The 24,524-nt window shown below is 40.4% G+C and overlaps 1 protein-coding gene across 1 annotated transcript in view; it reads left to right on the plus strand.

Annotated features, from left to right (window-relative positions):
* Window positions 1-16,957: 16,957 nt before the first annotated feature.
* The window catches only part of LOC120537750 (mucin-16-like), a 46,687-nt gene continuing 39,120 nt past the window's right edge, over window positions 16,958-24,524 (plus strand). The window contains exon 1 of the mRNA XM_039766920.1: window positions 16,958-17,175. Within this exon, the coding sequence (XP_039622854.1) occupies window positions 17,109-17,175 (67 nt within the window). The 5' untranslated portion in view covers window positions 16,958-17,108. The remainder of the gene's footprint in view (window positions 17,176-24,524) is intronic.

Raw genomic sequence — 24,524 nt, forward strand, 5'->3', positions numbered from 1 at the left:
GATGTGGCATCCTTTTGTTCCTAACACATTACCCAGTCCATACCACTGGAGATATCCAGCATGATTTTTATCCCATTGAGATATAATGTGTTTTCAAAGGGTTTCTTAACTGCTCAAAAAACTGAAGTTAGTGAAAGTTATGGGAAAAAATATACAAGGTAGAAGTTATTTTAATGGTATATATATATATATATATATATATATATATATATATTGTCACAAGAACGAGACATTGACAGATAAAGAGTTGGGGCAGCCACCCGTATATTGTGGTATCCTGGCTGCAAAAGTCGTTTTCTTTCAGAAATACAGAGCACTGAAGTGCACACAACCGAGTCCAAAACAAGACTAAAGAAACAAAGGAAAAGGGGCAGGTTTTAAAGGGGGAGACAGGAAGCGAGGTCGTATGGATCCGCACGTGGTCTTCCACCATTGGCTCAGAGCGGAGGTGACATCAGAGGGACTGGAGCTGGTGTGGCCGACTTCCATTGGCTCAGTCCCGAAGTGATGTCAGGAGATCCAGGTGAAATCCCCGGGATGGTCTACAGGCAAGGGAGAAAAGAGTCAGTGCACTCTGCCACACCCCGCATGCCTCGAACTGCCTTCACTCAAGCCCTTTAGCTGCCTCCCATGCGCACGTGTGACAAGGCCCCCTTAGCCCAGACCCGACGGGTCGGGCGACCTAACCGAGAGGTCGTGAACCCGAGAAAGAGCATCAGCGTTGGCGTGGAGAGCGCCCCGACGATGAACGAGCGAAAACTTGTACGGCTGCAGGTCAAGAAACCACCGGGTGACCCGCGGATTCGACTCCTTGTGGAGGGCCATCCACTGTAGGGTGCATGGTCCGTGACAAGGGTGAATTCCGCCCAACAGGTAGTACCTCAGCTGAGTAATCGCCATTTAATCGCCAGAGCCTCCCTCTCCACCGCAGCATACCTGGTCTCCCGTCCAACAGTTTCCGCTCAGGAACATGATGGGGTGCTCCACACCATCGACGCTTTGGCTCAGCACGCGCCCAGGCCTGTGTCCGGCGTCCGCCTGGAGGATGAAAGGCAAAGAAAAGTTAGGTGCCATCAAAACAGGTGTGGACGTAAGGGCCTGCTTTAAGTCACCAAATGCAGCGCCTGTTTTTTCAGTCCATACCACAATGTTCGGGGCCCTCTTCTTTGTTAAATCAGTCAAGGCGCCGCTCTCCAAAACCGGGTACAAACCGGCGGTAGTACCCGCTAACCCGAAAGGCTTGGACTTGCCGCTTGGTTCATGGACGGGCCATTTCAGAATGGCATCAATTTTGGAGCACTGTGGCCTTACGGTACCCACCCACCAGGTAGCCTAAATATTTGGCTCGCTTAATCCAAGAAGCATTTCTTGGGATTAATCCGAGCCCGCCTCACCAAGTGTCCGTAATACCGCTTGGACATGCTGTAGGTGTTCCTTCCATGTGCTGGAATAGATGAACACGTCATCCAGGTAGGCAGCACTGTATGAGTTATGAGGCCGAAGCACTTTGTCCACCAGACGCTGAAAGGTTGCTGGAGCCCCGTGTAACCCAAATGGAAGGACACGATACTGCCAGTGTCCGCTAGGGGTACTAAACGCGTTTTTCCTTCGGGGAGTCCGTTAAAGGAACCTGCCAGTACCCTTTCGTCATGTCAAGTGTGGTCAGGTATTGAGCCTGTCCAAGCCTCTCGAGGAGGTCGCCCACGCGTGGCATTGGATAAGCATCAAATTGGGAGACTTGATTGCCGACGGAAGTCATTGCAGAACCTCCAACTTCCGTCAGGCTTACCGACGAGCACAATGGGGCTGGACCAGGGACTATAACTTTCCTCAATCACACCTAGCTCCAGCATGCGCTTGATCTCAAGCTCCACTTCAGCCTTTTTTGCCTCGGGAAGACGATACGGGCGTTCTCGGACAACAACCCCGGGCTCTGTCACGATGTTGTGCTCAATCAGAGAGGTCCTTCCGGGTTCTCACTGACTACCTCCCAACGGTCCGGATAACTGTTTCCAGCTCCTGCCGCTGTCTGGGACTTAAGTCCGTGCCGGGTTAAGGTCGTGTGTGTGAGCGAAGAGTGAGCGGGCTGGCCGGAGGAGGGATCGGGGTCCCTGTCCTTCCACGGTTTCAGCAGGTTCACATGATAAACCCGCTCCTTTGGCCGACGATTGGGTTGACTCACCAAATAGTCGACCAGTCCCTTCCTCTCCTTAACTTCGTAGGGGCCCTGCCAGTGGGCAAGCAATTTAGAGTGGGAGGTAGGCACTAGGACCATGACCCGATCTCCCGGCGGAACTCCCAAGAGACGTGCCGCGGTTGTAGTACCGGCCTGTGCTGCTTGAGCCTCCTCCATGTGACTTTTAAGGACAGGCGAATTTTTCCAAATCTATCGCAGAACTGCGCGATATATTCCAGTATGTTTGTGGAGGGAAGAGCCTCTTCTTCCCAGCCTTCTTTCAAAATATCTAATATGCCCCGAGGTTGTCGCCGTATAGTAGTTCAAAAGGGGAGAACCCCGTGGAGGCTTGTGGGACTTCCGATAGGCAAAAAGGACGAGGGGGAGGAGCTGATCCCAGTTCCTTCCATCCTCGCTGACCACCTTACGCAGCATTTGCTTGAGAGTTTGATTAAACCTCTCTACTAATCCGTCGGTTTGAGGATGATACACCGAGGTCTTTAAATGCTTTATTTTCAGTAATCTGGCAGTCTCCTTGAACGTTTCCGAGGTGAAGGGGGTCCCCTGGTCTGTCAAGACTTCTTTGGGGATCCCCACGCCAATACCCCTAGTAATTCCCGCGCGATGGCTTTAGAGGTAGCTGAGCGCAACGGAACAGCTTCGGGGTATCGTGTAGCGTAATCCACGAGGACTAAAATGTACTTGTGTCCTCGGGCTGAGGGCTCCAGGGTCCCACCAGGTCGACCCGATTCTGTGGAAGGGAACGCCAATCAGTGGAATAGGAATGAGAGGAGCACGGTCCCTCCTAGGAATTTGTCGCAGTTGACACTCCGGCAGGAAGCGCAAAAGCGGCTAACCTCCTCATTAATTCCTGGCCAGTAGAAACGGAGCTTGATCCGCTCCAGAGTTTTTTCGGTGCCCAGGTGGCCACCTAGGAGGTGGGCGTGTGCTAGCTCACAGACCTGCCGCGGAAGGTACGGCACTAGCAGCAGCCTCGCCTCCTGCCCGTCATGCATTGCTACACGGTAAAGGAGGTCATTATCTAGCACAAAGTAGGGGCCCTGTGGCATCGACTGATTAGTGCGCTGGCCATTGACAAGGACCACTGCATTTTTTACAAACTTCAGGGAGTCATCATTCCATTGCTCCCTCCTAAAAGAAGCCGGCGTTTCTTTAAATTGGAACCGCAACACGGAGAGAGGGTCAGCGCCGACCTCAATGGGCGTGGTTTCCTCCCGCTCCGCCGGCGCTGGTGGATGACGGTTAGCCCGCGACGCCCGGAGTTGCCACGCCAGTCAGGGCGACTGCCGTCTCTCTCTGCCGGCTGATTACACGGCGTGGAGGCAGCTTGAGACGGGTTATCTCCGCCCATAACGAGGCCCAAATTAACCCCTGGAGTGGTATGTGTCTCACCGCTTTTGATTTTAGACCAGTCCCGCCCTAGTATCACCGGGTGTGGAGGATCAGGTAGGACGGCTACGGTGAGCTTACGAACTGACCCTCCGTAACTGATGACACAAGCGGCGGACCTGTACCAGCGGATGTCTCCGTGGACACAGGTTATACCGGTCTTAAAATTTAGCCACTGTTGCGGTTGCACAAAGCGGCGAACAATTGAAATGTTGCTGCCGGAGTCGAACAAACCTGTGGTCTTGTGTCCGCTGGACGATCACCACGCCAGTATGTGGGACCGCCAACGGATTAGCCAGAGCACACCAACCCTCCTCACCCTCCACCTGCATTCCTCCTTGCCTCCAAGCGGTTTTGCCCTGCCCTGGACGCCAATACGGGCTCCGGATTGTACAGGGTGGGGCTAGGTCTTGGAACATACCCGCTGAGTTTGACATGAGGACGGTTCTGCTCCCCAGAGTGTGAGGCCGCCTCTGCGTCTCCATAAGCTCTATGAGCTCAGCATGTTCTTGAACCGCCGCCCCAAACCGCTGGGTGAAGCGCACGGGAAGCGCTTCCAGGAGCAGATAGCAAGCTACCTGCTCTATTATTTGGCAGGGCGTGTTTTCAAATGGCCGTAGCCAATGCCCTACCATTGCCCATAAGGACCAGGCTTGTTTGTTGGTTGGCCGCTCAGGGTCCAACCTCCATTTTTATTTTATTCACCTGCCAGTCTGGGGCACCCCTAGGTGGTAAATGGGGCTTTGGTTTCAGGGAGGCAGGCACTCTCCCCAAGAGAGCATACTGAGTCCCTTTGCCTCCCTCCAGGGCAGCCCATTCTGTGAGCCCCACCCGCACACTCCCTGGCCACTCCAGATGGGCTAGTTATGAGTGCCGGAGCGGAGCCCGCACCGGTCACGCCAACCACGGGCACCCTCCCGCCTGAATACTCGCCCCGCACGCCCCACCTGGGTATATTGCAGGTCCTGTCCCCTTCTCCTCCGGGACTTCTCCATCCTGCTCGCTAGCGCCACTGTCACAAGAACGAGACATTGACAGATAAAGAGTTGGGGCAGCCACCCGTATATTGTGGTATCCTGGCTGCAAAAGTCGTTTTCTTTCAGCACAATACAGAGCACTGAAGTGCACACAACCGAGTCCAAAACAAGACTAAAGAAACAAAGGAAAAGGGGCAGGTTTTAAAGGGGAGACAGGAAGTGAGGTCGTATGGATCCGCACGTGGTCTTCCACCATTGGCTCAGAGTCGGAGGTGACATCAGAGGGACTGGAGCTGGTGTGGCCGACTTCCATTGGCTCAGTCCCGAAGTGATGTCAGGTGATCCAGGTGAAATCCCCGGGATGGTCTACAGGCAAGGGAGAAAAGAGTCAGTGCACTCTGCCACACCCGCATGCCTCCAACTGCCTTCACTCAAGCCCTTTAGCTGCCTCCCATGCGCACGTGTGTGACAATATATATATATATATATATATATATATATATACTCTAACAGCGTGTGGTTCGTTCATTTGACAGCATGTAGATCGGGGTAATTACATTCATAGCATTCGTAGTCTGAATCACAATCTGATTGTATGGGTGGTTACCTACCAGGTAACGCTAGGGCGAATAACTGCTACCATTAAAATAACTGCTACCTTGTATATTTTTTCCCCTAACCTTCACTTACTTCATAAATAATTAACATAAATGCGATTACATAAAATTATAAGTAAAGTAATATAAAACAGGCATAATATACAGGTGCCAGTCATAAAATTAGAATATCATGACAAAGTTGATTTATTTCAGTAATTCCATTCAAAAAGTGAAACTTGTATATTAGATTCATTCATTACACACAGACTGATGTATTTCAAATGTGTATTTCTTTTAATTTTGATGATTATAACTGACAACTAATGAAAGTCCCAAATTCAGTATCTCGGAAAATTAAAATATTGTGAAAAGGTTCAATATTGAAGACACCTGGTGCCACACTATAATCAGCTAATTAACTCAAAACACCTGCAAAAGCCTTTAAATGGTCTCTCAGTCGAGTTCTGTAGGCTACACAATCCTGTGGAAGACTGCTGACTTGACAGTTGTCCAAAAGACGACCATTGACACCTTGCACAAGGAGGGCAAGACACAAAAGTTCATTGCTAAAGAGGCTGGCTGTTTACAGAGTTCTGTGTCCAAGCACATTAATAGAGAGGCGAAGGAAGGACAAGATGTGGTAGAAAAAAGTGTACAAGCAATAGGGATAACCGCACCCTGGAGAGGATTGTGAAACAAAACCTATTCAAAACTGTGGGGGAGATTCACAAAGAGTGGACTGCAGCTGGAGTCAGTGCTTCAAGAACCACTACACACAGACGTATGCAAGACACGGGTTTCAGCTGTCGCATTCCTTGTGTCATGCCACTCGAACAAGAGACAGCATCAGAAGCATCTTGCCTGGCCTAAAGACAAAACTGCTGCTGAGGGGTCCAAAGTTATGTTCTCTGATGAAAGTAAATTTTGCATTTCCTTTGGAAATCAAGGTCCCAGAGTCTGGAGGAAGAGAGGAGAGGCACAGAATCCACATTGCTTGACGTCCAGTGTAAAGTTTCCACAGTCAGTGATGGTTTGGGGTGCCATGTCATCTGCTGGTGTTGATCTATTGTGTTTTCTGAGGTCCAAGGTCAATGCAGCCGTCTACCAGGAAGTTTTAGAGCACTTCATGCTTCCTGCTGCTGACGAACTTTAAGGAGATGCAGATTTAATTTTCCAACAGGACCTGGCACCTGCACAAAGTGCCAAAACTACCAGTACCTGGTTTAAGGACCATGGTATCTCTGTTCTTGATTGGCCAGCAAACTCGCCTGACCTTAAAACCCCATAGAAAATCTATGCGGTATTTTGAAGAGGAAGATGCAATACGCCAGATCCAACAATTCAGAAGAGCTGAAGGCCACTATCAGAGCAACATGGGCTCTCATAACACCGGAGCAGTGCCACAGACTGATCGACTCCATGCCACGCTGCATTGCTGCAGTAATCCAGGCCAAAGTAGCCCCAACTAAATATTGAGTGCTGTACATGCTCATACTTTTCATGTTCATACCTTTCAGCTGTCCAACATTTCTAAAAATCCTTTTTTTGCATTGTTCTTAATTGATATTCTAATTTTCCGAGATACTGAATTTGGGACTTTCATTAGTTGTCAGTTATAATCATCAAAATTAAAAGAAATACACATTTGAAATACATCAGTATGTGTGTAATGAATGAATCTAATATACACGTTTCACTTTTTGAATGGAATTACTGAAATAAATCAACTTTGTCATGATATTCTAATTTTATGACCGGCACCTGTATATAGTATTAAATTTGTAATTCAAGAAATGCCAAGCGTGTAAATTGTATGTTTGTCCAGGTCAGTGATTAGACAAAAATACAGCCTTGGATTATTTTTGTTCCTTAAATATCATCAGGATTTTAACTGACAGAAACTTAATAAAAGCATATAAGGACAATACATGCATATAAATGATTCTTCTAAAACCATTTATAATGAAAATGCACTGTGCTTGGAAAATAAATAAACAGAAAGGAACATATACAGTGGTGACTGCAAACACCAAGTAACAATTACATGGCACAGACCTGGGTTCAACTGCAAGATGTTTTTTGATTTTACACTACATTCATAGACGCCCAAACCCTTTTACATAGTAGTACAATACAAAAAAATGTTTTCTTTTAATTCCTTCCACATATCCCACATAGTCTTAGCTACACGCCAAATGGGTGTAAAAAAATACAATACACAAAACAGAACACAAATAATCTTTATAACACCGACCCTCACATATGTGTCTACATAATATTAATACATAACTGTAAAGAGATGGAGTTCTTGAAAACAGAAAGAAACCTGTCATCTCAAAGTAATTATTTTAATTTGTCACTATACTTGATTCAAGACTAAACATGCAGTTAAAACGAAAATCTAAGGATGTATTTCTGAAATTCAGCTTATAATTAGTTGGAAAAGAGACATAATTTCTCTGCAGACATCAACAGAAAATGGGCAGACTATCAGATGTATTTTCTGCAGCCTAGTAATTGTGTAGCATTGATGTTGCCACATTCGTCTGTGTTTCACTTCAAAATTATCTGCTTAACTAGGCTTAATTTAACAGAATTATCAAATTTTTAAACACATTCCAGATTAATTAAGCATACATTTAGCTCATCAGCATCCATAATTTTGAATTCAAGTAATGTTCGGAATGTTCTGAATCACTTTAATAAAGTATAACAGGCATATTCTATCTATCTATCTATCTATCTATCTATCTATCTATCTATCTATCTATCTATCTATCTATCTATCTATCTATCTATCTATCATGCACATGTTAAATGTGAATTGCCATGAATTCAGTATTCTCTTTTCCAGGTTTAGCTCTGATATTAAGTTGTTAAGGGAGTGGCGACCTGTGGCATGTTGAATAGCAGTTGCAAACAAGATTCACTTTACTCTGTACAAATGATAATTATGAGTTGTGAACTTGAACCCGGACACAGGCAGACAGACATCGTTATTGCTCACCACACACTCGTTTTATTTACAATATTTACAGGCTGTCCCGCGCTCAACTCCCCAGTTCCTCTTGCACCGATTCAACAATTCCAGGCCTTACAATGCCTCCGTTTCTCTTCAGGCCTTACAATGCCTCTCACTCTCTTTTCTGGCCGCCTCCAGTCCTCCCGCTAGCTCCTTCCTCTTCCACCCGACTTCCGCTCCCGACTGAAGGGAGGCGGCCCCTTATATCCTGCTCCCGGATGAGCACCAGGTGTTTCTGGCATTCCTTCCTTGGCCACGCCCCAGCGTGGCGGAAGTGCCGGCTGTCCTCCCGGCAACTCTCCGGGCGCCACAATAAGTCTTCCCCCCAGCACTTCCTGGTGTGGCGGAAGTGCTGGGCTCCAGGGTTCCTCAGGCTCCAGGCGCCGCCTGGCAGTGGCCACGGGCCCCTACAGGATTGGGCTTCCAAGCCCTCTACCCGTGGCCCCCTATACAACCAGGGCGATCGCCCCCTTGCGATCTGGAGGAGGCACAAGCCCCCTCTGGTCTTCCTGGGCGTCCCGGCCGGGCTCCAGCCCCGGCCGGGGACCACAGAGTCCATAAACCTATGCATGTGTATGAGGTAAAAAAAGGACATTATCGTATGTGTTGACTGTAGTTTTTCAGCCATACTATCTAGCCATCAATATAGGCCAAGCATCTAATTAGTGTTTCCTATTTTTTCATGAAAATGTCAGTGAAATAATGAGGGCACATAACACTGAGGAAAGCACCTATGAACATTAACAGAATAATATTAGCTTCCTATTGGCCATTTACTTCCTTTAGCTTTAACTACAAAAAAGTAATTGGAAAGTATGGCTTAATGAGTCAGCTAATTAGCAAAGAAAATCACAATGTTTTAAAGTAATGTTAAATTTACCCCAACCTCTCAAATTCAGACAAGAAATGTCAGAATACCCATTGACAGAAACACTTTTAAAATATTCCAAAGTTTTTACTGGGAAGGGGTTATTGAGTGAATGTACTGTAAATCCACATAGAAAATCTGGAAAGATGTATGCAGAGACTAGAACAAGTACAACTTCTGAAACATCCAGAGTTTATAGTATATCGGAAATGGACTAGCCATTGTAACAAATATTACAAAAACATCGCAAATTACTGCCAAACAGATTATCTTACATAACTGATGGACTATATGGAACAATTTAATTCAAATGCACTTTTGTTGGCTGATGGCATTCAAGCATTAGCTAACATTATAAAATGTTTGCCTAAACTATGTAATATAAGTAATTTCTGTATACATGAAACTTTTTTCTTTTTCACTGTTAGACAAAAATTTTATGAGGTCACATTTTAGCATGAGATGCACAAGGTATATTCAGAAAATGGAGCTGGCAGATGTATTAACCGCAACTGAAAAATACAGATATACTGACACAGATACCACATTTAGTTCAGTCAATTAAAGTCAATAGCATCATCAATTTGAAGCTGTTAACTCAGATTCTGGAGGGCTGCAGTGGAGGCTGTCATTTTTCTTGTCCTTTTTTCATATGTTTTCCTTGCAATGAATCATTAAGTATTTTCAAATGATTCCTTTAGTTTTGCTTACCTCAAGTTGCCTCAATTTCATGCTGTGACAGCTGCTTTGTGTCATCAGTTGCCCTGGAGAGCCATCCCATATGCTACGTGGGATATAAATATCCATGCACCACACTTACCCGAGTTTGACAAATTCTGAATGACAACTTTGTGTGTTTGTTTTCTTTATGTTTTTTTTTTATTTTGTGGCTCCTGACTAGTGCTGATCAGAGAAATTCACCAAAGCGATTTTATCAGTGAATTTTGCTATATTCTGTTATTGTATATACTGTTAACATTTTTCTGCAAATATTCCCATAGAAATTTTTTGTGCAGTTGGCTTAGGCAAACATTATCATGTCATTATCATGTCAAGTTATTTATATTGCACATTTAAAACTACATCGGTAGTGGCAGGAGGACCAACTATCAACATTTCCATTTTTTTTTTTTATTTAGATCCAGGATCTTATTTCTTGTGCAACCGATTAATAGCAGAATTGCAAACAGGAATATAAACCTGAATGTCATCAGCAAAACAGTGAAAAGAAATATTAAACTTCCTAAAAATAGCTCCTATAGGACTAAGATATATAGAAATAGAGCCAAATGGATCCCTCAGGAACATCACATTTAACAGGAGCTGTAGATGAAAGAGATGAATTAGAAGTAAAAGTGTTTACCAGAAAGATATGACGATGATGAAAGATGATGAACAGTTAAGTTACTAAAGGACACCTTCTAAGGCTCTGACACAAAAACAAACTTTTAAAAACAGTGGTAAGGCTCCCCATTACACGATGAGACAGACAAGCAGATTTCAGAAATTAATAACCTGGTGGTACCAAGTCAGCAAAACAAGAAGAGTCCCCATTAACAATCCGGGTGTCTGCAATGAAAAAGTAATTGCGGTAATAAAATCTTGCAGGATAAGAGTTTTATTAGACACTGACCTCATGTTCAGGAGGGAACCCTTGATTAATGTAGAAAAGCTCGATGTCGGATAAGCTCAGGTGATAGCAACATTTACTCCCCTACAACACAAAGAGAGAAAATGTTACCGTAAAATGGGAATAGCCAATTTTATCGTACGCAATAACATTCACTGCTCTGCCACTTTCATATTGTCTAATAACTTTTCAGCTTGTGCAGCGACTCTACCTGTGGCAGGTGTAAGTGTCTGCCAGGGGAGCCTTGTGGTGTGAAAACTCGTGAGGACAATGATACCCCTTAAAGATGGAGAGGATGAGCGGCAGACTGACACACTGGCAGCTGTGTAATGGTCCTTGAAAGGATCCTGATCAGTTGTAAACCTCAAAAAAACACTGCTCATCCTCTCTAAAATTGGGCTCTTCCTGTTCATAGCCAGGTTTAAACAATGGTTGGCTTTATGACAACAGACACCTACCAGTGGTCAGGAATACATTGGTCATGCTTCAGCTCCATCATGCTCACTGTGCTGGAATCCATAAGCTAACTGAAGAGGAGCTACCTTCAGTTTGTACATGGTGTGGATCAACATAAAAATGAATCTGCTGTAGTGTTAAATTGCCTATTTTAATAAGGGCACCTAGCGAGAATAAAGCTGCTTCTGTTAACCGTAAGCAGAGTAACATTCCATTAATGCACAAATCACCTCTAATACCAAGATAAGACTAACAAATGCTTTGGCTTTGTGGCCTTGGTCAACCTATCATTTATTTTGATTCAAAGCAGCACTGCCAGAAATTGTTGAAGGGGCTTTACGTGATGGCTGGAGTGTTAGTAAGGTAATGGTCATTACATGTGCCAGATGATAGTGGGCTAACTGCTCAGACGCTGGCACATTCCACCTTTCCCCGACCCCCAGACTGCAGAGAAGATGTGCTTCAATGTCGTGCAAAGCACACCATAGCATTTCTCAAATGCATGAGGTGGTGTCTAAATGCGGTGTTAGGTTGAAGGGTGCTCAACTAGCCAATAAAGGTCTGTGGCCACAACTACATATATAAGAGGTAGATTAGCATGGTCCACATATGCTTGTTTCAGGTTGGCAACCAGGCAGGATTCAAGGCTTTTTAACATTCACACATTTACAGATAATTGTGATTTAAAAACAATAAATTACGTAGAAATGCGAACACTGTGTTTTATAAATCAGGTTTTTCTTTGGCGTACATATTTCCCTTTTCTAGGTGTACACATATTTTCAAGCTTGAATCCAAGCAAAGTTTTATAAATAAGACTCCAGGGGCCTCATGTTTAAACGGTGCGTACGCACAGAAATGTTGCGTAAGAACTTTTCCACGTTCAAATCGCGATGTATAAAACCTACACTTGGCGTAAAGCCACGCACTTTTCCACGGTACCTCATGCCTTGTCGTACGCAAGTTCTCCGCTCGGTTTTGCAAACTGGCGGCACCCAGCGTCAAAGCAATGGTACTGTTCTTGTGTTATTACTCATTATTTTCATGACGCGGCTTTATAAATACACAGAAACTAACCGCATATTGTTTATTAGTGTAATGCATCTGATTGTAATTAACTCGTAACAATATAATGGTCCAGGGAACAGCCATAGTATTCCAAATACCATAACTGCTTTAGCGTTGTTACTCTCACTTCTCCTTCTTCTTCTTCTTCTTTCAGCTCCTCCCGTTAGGAGTTGCCACAGCGGATCATCTTTTTCCATATTACTCTCACTGCACGACTCGGAGTATTTATATCACTGTATCTGAGTGTGAATCACAGCAGCAGCTGATCGGAAAGAGAATTATCGGTATACAGCTTTAAGGACACGCTGTCTCAGCCACTGCAAAACGTTTTAAAGCCTTTCCTGTACAGACCTCACGGTTCAGAAACAGTTTAATCCCAAGAACTTTAAATGCACTCAATCAATTGCTCCTTGTAGAACAGTTTGTACTTATAAGTACAATCACCCCACTGTAAACTTGCACTACAGTTATAATATCTCACAACCTGGGCCACTTTATAAAGCACGTATTTACATATGATGACGATAACATTTTTAAGGTGAAATACAGCAAAATATGTTTGTTAAATTATACGCATAAAACTTTAACTTCATTTAAATAATCTATATTCTTCACTGGGAGTGTCGTGAAGGATAGAATAATTAAACATGTACTACGAAGATATTTCAATGTTCTTTAAACGTTTTGAAGAATCGGCGCTAAGCTTACAGATGGCTTAACGTCTATTACAGAGCTGATTGTATGGCGATCGGTTACTTGTGGAAAGAAAAGCAAGAACTCTTGGGCGGCCACGCCAATATATATTGAATATAAAACAGAAAGAGAAAATAACAACACAGCTAAAAACGCAGCGACAAATTTCGACAAAAGATAAATGGTTGTCATGAGCACGAGGCTGCTGTGCAGTGTCCGCAACGGACGTGGCCATCCACCGTGATAAGCTACCTTACTGACATTGGCCGACGAAGGAGCCACCGACTCTTCCTCTGCCCAGTGCCACCACAAGCCTAGAGCCGCCCCTGAGTACTGTTGCAATAAATTATTTCATCGAAGTGAAACACATGTTTAATAATGTGCTTTAGCTCCTATCATCATGAAAATGACATCATGTATACATCTCAGTATTTTAGTTATTCAGAGAGCTGTAATATCACAAATGTAATGGACTCTGTGTTCAGTTGGAGGAAGAGAGCCAGTTTAAGTAACAAGTAGTGATTCACACACATAGAGCACATAGAAGATCACATACAAAACAAAGCATTTAACGTGCTACTTTAATTACGATGTGATTTGAGAAACTGGTTAATTAAACGATTTTTAGATGAAGTTTATAATGTTCTACTAAATGACAAAATAAACTACGTGATTAAAGTGGAAATGTCGAGATTGAAGTTGACATTTCATGCTTTTTCCCCACCGTGCCTTTTTCTCTGTACCCTAATAATCTTTCATATGACACTCAGACAGTGGGCTTACAACTCTTCTTTTCACGGCAACTTTGATATGTGACTTCTTTTTTATTTCCGGCACTGCGCGATTTTGTGAATGTGAGCTTTCAAGTTTCTCCAACACGCTATGTCACTCGATCAACTTCATTTTGTTGATTATACCACGGTTTATTTGAACAAATAGTATGTTTTTCCTTTGCCTCCACTTGGTATTCGCTGAAATTCTTATATTTTCCCTGTGCTTTTCCCATTGTCTTTTCACAGAAGGCTGCGCTTAAGGGCGATTTATTGATTTGCATATTCAAATAGGCGTAATTCTGGGAGGATTTGGGGCGTTACATAATGCGCGTGCATGAGCGTTAGTTTTCACGCTGATCGGGATTTATGTAACGGAAGAACGTGGAAGTTGGAGTACGCACAGATTCCTGCATCTGGATTTTTCTGTGCGTAAACACATTTCGGCTTTTGTGCTTACGCCATGTTATAGTGCGAGTTCTACGCACGGCGTTATACATGAGGCCCCAGGTCATTCCATTCCATGTTGTAGTGTTGCATTCCAGTGCCAACTTTACAGCTTGTTGGCATTCTACCTTGCTTTTTACTACTTTCTTAATTAGTAAACAATTACTACTGTTAATGGAACTGGTATCTTTTGCCTTTAATTTTAGTTGACTTGCTTTTTAAGATTCAGTACACTTAATTGTTTCTGTTTTCCATAACCAGCATACAAGCAGTAATGTAATGCAAAGCAAGCCAGTAGATGACCAGCTAACTCAATCTCATTAGCACCTGTCTGTCCATCAAACAATACAGATTCGTTCATACAATATCTGTTTCGATAAAATACTTGAACAGAAAAATGTGAAGATATGAGAAATACTGATCTGCTCTGGTCCATAGAACATTTTGATGGTGATCTTAGGATACAGGCCCTCCAGTGTATGATTATGCCAGCCCTGGTATAAATTACACAATAATTCTACCTGTGGAGAGTGGCGACAACTGCTGTCAAGACAGCAAGGGGTCACCTTCACAAGTTAGAGTTCTTTTATGTGTGTTTTAATTTTATTAGTAAGTTCTATTTTTTCCATGGTATTCACCAGTTAGCTGCATAATGTAATCTGTCAGACTAAACACAGGTATAACAGCAATAAACTGGTGTTTTAAATTGTGCAAATGTGCTGAAAAGGTATTCCATTATTACTGTAAGTTTCATTAGTTGAAAGTGAACATGTTACTTTCTTATTAGTTATTTATTGTGGCTGTTGCCATCTTCTCTTCCAGCAAAAATTAATAATACTCATTTCACAAATTTCAGTAAACTGAAAAACTGGGTTTTAATATAAAGACTAATAATTCTAATAAAACAAGTCAGTTGAGAAATTTACAGTATGTGTAAATCAGGCAAATCTTGACTGTTCTACTGTGGTGGACACACAGGAACTGCAGCCAACGCAAAATCTATATGTGTACTGTATATCTTTGATTAAAAAAGGATAACGTAGAAGCGTAAAACGATACCAAGGTCAAACAAATTGACCAGGTTTTCACAAATTTAAATTCATTTAGGAACAATCTGAGCTGTGACATACAATATGTGGATAAGTTTTAAGGTCCAAAAAGCACAAATCATATAACCCTAGCTCAGGGGTCCTCAATCACGGTCCTGGAGAGCCGCAGTGGCTGCAGGTTTTTCCTCCAACCCAGTTGCTTAATAAAAAGCACTTATTGCTAAAGTAACACTTCTGCTTCACTTTAGTGATTTTGAGCCCTTATTGCTTAATTTTGTCTTAAACAGCTATTTTAATTGCTCCTTATTATCAATAACATGCAAATGACAAGAGAGAGCAGCATTTCTCCATTTAGCTTATTTACATTTACACCTGTGTGTATTTATCTGCACTATTGGGTTTAATTAAATACTTGGAAGAAAAATTAAGAGAAAAAAGTGAAGGACTGAGAATTTCTTGTCCATTTTAGCCTTCAAATCATTTGCATGATAGAAAGGGAAAGAAAATCTAGGATATGAGAATGACCTGACATAGCAGAGTTAATTTAATTTCATAGCTTGTTAGTGCTTTATTGGCAAGAATTGCTTTGTAATTAAGCAACCAGGTCAGAACAAAAACCTGCAGCCGCTGCGGCTCTCCAGGACTGGGATTGAGGACCCCTGCTCTAGCTTGATGCAACATGTTTGTTTAAAGCTTCCAAGCCAAAGCCAAATGTGTTTTGAGGAGAAGCAACACATGGATTCTGCTTGAATTAAGCAAGAAACTACTTTGTAGAATGGTAATGAACTAGAGTGCTCAGAGCATGTGTTTGTGTAATAAAACAAAAAAAAATCTGTCACCATCAAGACCTGTCACAGGCTCTCATCTAACCAGTGCTACCAATAATCTCATCAAGCAGCTACACTTTTAAAAATATAGGTGCCAGAGTGCTTTTTCAGAGTGATGGCATAGAGGAATCATTATTGGTTCCCAAAAAGCACATTCACATTAATATTCCAGAAAGAACATTTAGATCTGTATACAGCTCCATACATTAAATAACAATAAACCGAAGGTAAAAGATTTTTGAAATACCAATAGTGCATGACTTGGGTTTTCTTAATCTGTTAGTGTCCTTCTTAGGAAGCCTAACATTCATTAAAGATTTCAGGGTTTTTTTTTTCATTTGTTACATATTAGAACATTTTTCAGATTACAAACAACCAACTTCATATGCAAGAAACCCTTCCCAGAATTAAAAAGTGCTTTATCAAGAAGTGGTTCTACAAAAAGCCATAACTCACCGTTTAGAACCATAAATATGCCATTAAGGAACCAGTATTTTTAAGAGTGTAGTCACTAATACTGTTTGGGTATTGAACACTAAAAAGCATACTGTTGCTGCTTTGGTTTTTTTTTCCATTTGGTATACTTTATCCAAACATACAAGGCGTTATAATCAGAAGCTTCTGAATTAGGCCTGAGCTTGTTTATTAATTAACAGGGCAAACAGGTGATGAGAAAGCATGCTGTAACAAGATCAGGGAAATAAATTACAAACCCCTTCTACAAGTTTTATTGAGAGATGGCCTTGCTTGTTCACAGATTTAACAGGTGTTTTTTTGTTTTTTTTTAATTTGAGCTGTGCTACTTCTATTTGACATAAAATGACTGTACAATAATTATTATATGCGCAAGCATTCCTTTTTTTCACCACCCATATTTATGTCAATGAACCCATCCCAGGTATAATGACTGCTGAGAATCACTAATTTTATCACCAGTAATCATACTTCAGAGGACCCTCCCAGGGCATGTCTGTTAAATAGAAATGAAAATCCCATCAGTTGTTATTTTACATTAATTCTCATCAGGCTAAACATCTCTAAGGCGTTCAGTGCAAACAAAAAAATACTGGAAAAAAACACTAACAACAACAAAAAAAAAAAAGAAAACTCACAGAAATGGATTGGAAGAGGTGCCTTTGGAGACGAAATCAAGATTTATTGCTTTTTGGATTTTTAATTTTAGGTAAGTGTGATATATTGTATTTCTTGTTTATTAGAGAAAATATAAAAGCTACAACTGAATTAGAATTAAGGATAAAAATGGTGTATACCCTAAAATGTAATGTATAAAATGAAGGTCAATAGTTTGATTTAGTTTCCATAAAGATGGATGAATACAAAAAGTACTATATTGGTTAAGACAGATACTCAGAACAATAGGAAATGCAGTTTGTCATAGATATAAGTGAAAGGCACAGAAAGATAAACCATGCATATTCATGTAACAAGATTTCACAGTATAATTTCACAGAGAGAAGCATTATCTAACTGATGGAAGAAATACAGTAAAATGGAAAATATGCAACAAACAGCAGACAAAGTATGATATACGTCAAAGAGCTCCAATTGCTGCCAGTATGTACTGCCTGAGAAGAAAAAACAGCTTATGAATGTTGTGTTCTGTTCTTTACAGTAAGACTGTAGACTGTGAGAGTGGCAATAATAGAATTTCTATAATACATCACAGGCTTTATCAAACAAGTATTTGAAAAAGCTCTTGACATATCTTATGAAATTAGTGATGGCCTGTCAGTGATTTGTGTTAATGTTACCATACTGCATTATGGTGTCATCAGCTGAACCCTTTCTGTGGTGCAGTGATATGTAAGAATACAAACATGTACAAGTACTCAAGTTCATCTGTGTAATTTCTCTCAAAAAGTGAATACATTAGTACAACTTTTTGGGTGTAATCTGATTTGTGTGAATAGTCTTCACTTTTGCTCCATTATTGCCGGTTGGCGATATCAGTGTTCTTAATCATTGGATTGCTATTACTTTTACCTTTACAGTAATATAGAGTGGATTAAGTCTTTGGCTTATTCCACAACATTAACAATCTGTATGATTGTTTTTGTTGCCAGTCTTTTACCCATGTAATCTTTTTGTTGTGATATCCGGTTACCATTTTCAAACCAAAAGCAGAACCCCCGGAGATGTATTATGATGAAGCAAGCTTTAAACACACCTACACAATAATATATATATATATATATATATATATATAGTGACAACAAGGGGCGCCACAGAGTCCTAAACCACAGACACAGTAATAATTCTCTTCAAGCACTTCTACCCAAACCTCTACCAGCAATCAGCCACAATTACTATAGTATAAAGTAAAATAAACCACCTTTGCTGAGTTTTGCCTAGCACTTTGAGCTACTGTTTGTATGAAAATGTGCTATATAAATAAATGTTGTTGTTGTTGTTGTTGACTATTACTCATCCATGTGTGGCAGTGGGCTTCCTTTTTTGCCGGACCCAGGATGGCTTCCAGTGACATTCTGTCTCCTCTAGGAAGCACTACAGGGGGTGATACTCCCTAGACATCGCACTCTACCGTATCCAAGGGACCCCTTACAGGGCTGCAATTCCAAACTCCATTTCCCTAACACCACTGCAAGTGTCTCAACGGAGTTCTCATACGAGAACTACTGCCAAATAGCGCATTGGAGATGGAACCACTCCTAAGGTCTGGCTTCTGCTGGTCCATCTATTATTTCATCCCAGCTGGATACAATTATATTTCTTCATCCCACCAGCCAATTTGGTTGCATCATTGCGCTGGCCTCCTGAACAGTTAATGGTACATCCTCTGCTCTGCCTCCTTCTACAATACAGTACATATATATATATATAAATGAAAAGCTTGACCAGTGTATATATAAATATAACATAGACTGAATTAACTCAATTTAGGGTTGGAGCATATATTTGAAAAACATCAGCCTTTTTTACCGCTAGCCTGACACATTGCAAAATACCTACAATAATCACAATGAGTGAGATTTTACAGAATGTGGACAAAGTAATGGAAACATCTAACAATATATCAGTATCAAGGTCCTTATAAGGAGCTGAGCTACTCTTTGCCTTCACAACAGCCTCATTTTTTCTTGGCCTGCTGTATTGCAAGTTCTGAACTGTTTGTAGAAGGAGATCAAACCATTCTTTATGAAAAAGTCTCCAGTTCTTTGAGAGGTGAAGGAGGTGAAAATCTACTTTTCACTCTGCGCTCCATAACTTCCTTTGAAGTTTAAGTGATGTTCAGATTTATTCACTGGAGAAGCCATGGGAAACATTTGAACTTACTCTGGAATTCGCAAAACCACCCTTGAATTAGTTTAGCAGTGTGTATATGGGTTTATCACAATCCTGGAATAGGGGAATATAATGAGAGAATAGTGCTAGCATAATGAGGATCACCCATCTCTATAACATGGCCTTATCTATGACTATGCAGAGCAATTATCTTACCTATAGTTTAATATTGTTTTTTTGTATCAGTATACTGCTGCTGGATTATGTGAATTTCCCCTTGGGATTAATAAAGAATCTATCTATCTATCTATCTATCTATCTATCTATCTATCTATCTATCTATCTATCTATCTATCTATCTATCTATCTATCTATCTATCTTGCTGCTTGTGCTCATCAACACATTTTTAAAACAAAAGACGCTGATGGAGAGGTGCAAAGGAATTTAAGGTGGCCCGGGATTTTTCATAGGCTTCAAGGATTCTAGTGTAGTTGGCAACAGAGACATTTTTGGGTGAAGACATTCTTTGGCTTTCTCCAAACAATGGCCCATCTGGGTGAAGGGAACAGGTCAAAAGATCGCTCCTTAGACCACATTCTTTTTTTTTTTTTCATTGCTTAGGAGGTCCAGGTTTTGTGCTGGCTACACCAGGTTTTGCCTCTTTATGCACTAACCTTTCATAGTAGTGGTTTGTAAGTGGTAACCACACCCTAAATCTCCACTTTTTGAAGCCCTTAATGTCCAGTTTTCTTGATACTGCATCAAAGTGGTGCCTATTCATTTCTGTAGTAATTTATAAGGTTTTATCTTTGTGCCATTTTTGTGCCATTTTGTAAATATCCTGTGAAGTGTCCATTGATCTTCTATTGAAGAACCCCAAGTTGCAGCCCATATTTCTCTTTGATGAACCAGATTGTTCATGTTTGTCATATGCTACCATCTGACACGTGAAATAATTTTATAGGTTTTGTGACTGATACTGTGACTGCAACACCAGCATTGAATTTCTGGCCTCTTTGTCTTTGAATCTCTCTTTGTTGCGTTATGTTGCTTTTGAAACTCAAAATAATTATCAGATTTTATTTATAGCTGACACATCCTGATGAATTTCAATCATCCTAACAGGACTAGAAGAATGAATGTTTGCATATTTACACTTTATTGAGTGTTTTTAGTGCGACAATTTCTTAGCATGCTACTGTACATTGTTGTCAAAACAGTGAGCAATTTCTGTGTTGACAGCATACAGCTCTTACAATAGTTGAACACAGATACTATTTTAAGCCATTCCAAAAGTGTTTTTTGTAAAGCCTAAAAAAATCCTATTAATGTGTTATCTATACTAATAAAAGGCAAAGCCCTCACTGACTGGCTGACTGACTCACTCACTCACTCACTCATCACTAATTCTCCAACTTCCCGTATAGGTAGATGGCTGAAATTTAGCAGGCCCATTCCTTACAGCTTACTTACAAAAGTTGGGCAGGTTTCTTTTCGAAATTCTAAGCGTATGGTCATAACTGGAACCTATTTTTTCGTCCATATAACTGGAACCTATTTTTTCGTCCATATACTGTAACAGACTGCAGCTCGATGGCCGTGGGAGGCGGAGTTGCGGCACGCGTCCTCACGCCTCCCACGTAATTGAGTGCCTGCCCATATAAGGTAAATATTCACGGGTGAAGGACTGTGCTTAGCATATTCATAAGTAAAAATATCTGAATCACAAACTGATGTTAATTATATTGTGTCCATGAATAGTTATTAAATAATTACAAATAGTCTGTCTGCTTCCTTTCATAGCTTTTCCGATGGTTGGGCTGCTTCCATGCATTTATTTTCGTATTAAAGCATTTAACCACATCACATTTTAGCCATCAATTTTTGCCAGGCAGAGAGGACTTCACAATCCGTTGTGCAGGCACTCTAACACAGAATAAATGTCGATTAACCTGTTGCTTCAACCAATCAGATTTTGAGTTGGTATCAGTACGGCCCTCTAGCAGGTGTACGGCCACGTCACCGTATTCAGACCCATTGATTGGAAAGAACCCACAGGTTCGATTTTCAGCATTAGCTTCGATGGCAATAGAAAGGGACTTTTTGCTGGAAATTAGGCGCACGGATAATCCGTACGACAGAGTGATTGAACTGTTTTTGAGAAAAGAGAGGAGGATGGATTTTGTTTACAAATAATACGAATTTTTAGTGAGTAAAATGTTGCGATTTTCCTAAATAATATTGCAAGTTTATGAGTTATTATTGATGTATTTTATATGTGTCACAGCTGTGGCTGCAGTAGAAAGGAACTTGCTCACCCCTGGTTTGTCTATTCAATATAGGCATTTATTGTGGCTACAGGAGTTATCTTTATATATATATTCCCCGATCTACATACTGTCAAATAAACGAACCACACGCCGTGGCACAACACAAGAGGCTTCCCCTCTAGCGCTGAAGTCCACGGTTCCATTCCCGAGACGGGGTGCAGTGAGTGTGTACGTCTGATGAGCCCAGAATTAGGGCAAAACACGTGCCGTGTACTCTTTGCATTATTTGACGAATAAATATATATATATATAAATATACACATATATTATATATACACACATATATTATATATATGCAGTGGTGTTAGGAAAATGGAGTTTGGAATTGCAGCCCTGAAAGGAGTCCCTTGGGTACGGTAGAGTGCGCTGTCTAGGGAGTACCACCCTACTTTTTCTATGGCCCTGAAGTGCTTCCTAGAGGAGACAGAATGTCACTGGAAGCCATCCTGGGTCCGGCAAAAAAGGAAGCCCACTGCCACACATGGATGAGTAATAGTCGGGAGGCAAAACTCAGCAGAGGTGGTTTATTTTACTTTATACTATAGTAATTGTGGCTGTTTGCTGGTAGAGGTTTGGGTAGAAGTGCTTGAAGAGAATTATTACTGTGTCTGTGGTTTGGGACTCTGTGGCCCCTTGTTGTCACTATATATATATATATATATATATATTGTGTAGGTGTGTTTAAAGCTTGCTTCATCATAATACATTTCCGGGGGTTCTGCTACTCCATTTGAAAATGGTAACCAGATATCACATTCGAAAAAATATATTTTTTCAAGTTATATTTTGGATATAAGTAGGTTCTATTTAGTCGACAGAAATATCTTTGGTAGGAATGTAAGTTGAATTTAGTCTTTAAATTTCTACGGTGAAGAAAAATTTATGCAATGATGACTAAATTTAACTTACATTCCTACCAAACATATTTCTGTCGACTAAATAAAAATTACTTATATTTAAAATGTGTGTATACATATTTATGTGTATATATGTATATATATATGTATATATGTATATATATGTGTGTATATATGTATATATATAAGTGTATGTATGTATATACGATATATATGTATGTGCATATATATATGTATGTATATATATATGACAGCAACACTCATAACAGTGACAAAACAATTACATTGACAATCATGTTACGTTATTTTCAAAATGTTTCCTTTTCTTTTTCATTACTTCTTTAACACACTACTTCTCTGCTGCGAAGCGTGGGTATTTTGTTAGTGTAAACTAATGTGCTATGTATTTCTAAATAATAAGAGATAAGGAAACTCTTCAGCATAAGTGAGAGCTAATTGCCTCCAGGCACACATCCTGTGAAGATCCAAGTTAGAGTTTATACTTAAGAAAATTAAAAGGTATAGGGGAAAACCAGTAATTAAATGACTAAAATTAAACCATATTTAATAGTAAAAAAAATATAGTATGAATAAATGGAATACTTGTGGAAACTTCCTATGCTGTGCCATCTCAAATTTAAAACGGACTAGGAATAGTTTATAAATGATAATAGACTTTTTACATTTATACAGTATATACTTTTTATAAATATCCTATTGAACAAATTAAGCTTAAGGAAGACTAATGCATTTACTGCTGAATTAGTGTAGATGAAACACAAAAAACAGGGAAATGCATTGGCTACATTGAAACTCCTTGTACTTTAATTAAATTCTTTTATATTTAAATTTCTTTTATGCTAGTTGTGGAATCTATCTCCAGCACTCTTTTGGAATTCCACATCTCCCTGTAACTCCATTGTGTACTAATTTAACAAATCCTGCAACCAATATTGTACATTTCCCATTCTGACTGAGGCTCCTGAAAGTTTTGAGCCTAACACAACTATGAATTTGAAACTACTTTCATTGAATTTATTAGTATATCAGATGAGATTAAACTGATTACAAAATGTTACTTCATTTACATGTGATGCATTCCAGTTGTGTCTCTTGTACAGTCAAACTAGACAGACTGCAGAGTTTTCCTCTAATTTCCACTTGATAACCAATATACACTAGATGATCAAATTCAGAAGTTACATATGAGCTGACAGATGAATAGAGATTGCACAAAAGTAAATCAGTTCTTCTCAATGCAGTCAAGCTTGTAAAGCTGTTCTGTGACCTCATCTGACCAAACATTGAAAAAATAATTTCAAAATAATCACCAAAAATGAGAAAACAAAGACAGAAACTAATAAGGAGTTAACAAAGGGAAACAACAGAGAAGTATTTAAGTCTACATTTGAATAAAGACAATTCTACATGTTATTTACAAAATATCTGGTGGGACAATGTTATTATACCCTTTTACTATATTAATTTTAATATCTTCTCTGGGACTAATAAATTGTAATCTAGCTACCTAATTTTAATTGGGTTATGACTATGTTTATTTTTCTCGCTTACATTTTTATTTTACTGGTTATAACGTATGTTTGTATATTTTTAAAAGTTTTACAGTAGACATGTCTGACTCATTTTAATATGGGTAGACTGTTGTAACACTGTACTTTCTACTTGGTATCATTAAAGAGTGCATGTATTTATACAATATATGTTTATACCTAGCAAGTTCCCATATAGAGAATTTCATACAGTATATACAGTATGACTACCTGTTATAAAGTACTGTTCACATACTGTATATGTATGTATCTATCATACAGTATCTTTCATATCTATCTATCTATCTACAACAATGGACCTATGGCCAATTAACATAAAGAAAAAAAATAAAAATGATAAAAAAAAAAATTTTTTAAATTAAAGGTCAAAGTTAACAATAAGGCAGCATGTGTAAAAACAGAATGCAGTGAATCAACAAGGTTAAAGCTGGAGTACTTTTTAAATGTCTGATATTTTTTTACAACTACATGGAACATTGCCCAGGCCTGCAACTTTCTAAGTGGCATTT

This window comes from Polypterus senegalus, chromosome 10 (assembly GCF_016835505.1).
Source record: "Polypterus senegalus isolate Bchr_013 chromosome 10, ASM1683550v1, whole genome shotgun sequence".
Classification (NCBI taxonomy): Eukaryota; Metazoa; Chordata; class Cladistia; order Polypteriformes; family Polypteridae; genus Polypterus; species Polypterus senegalus.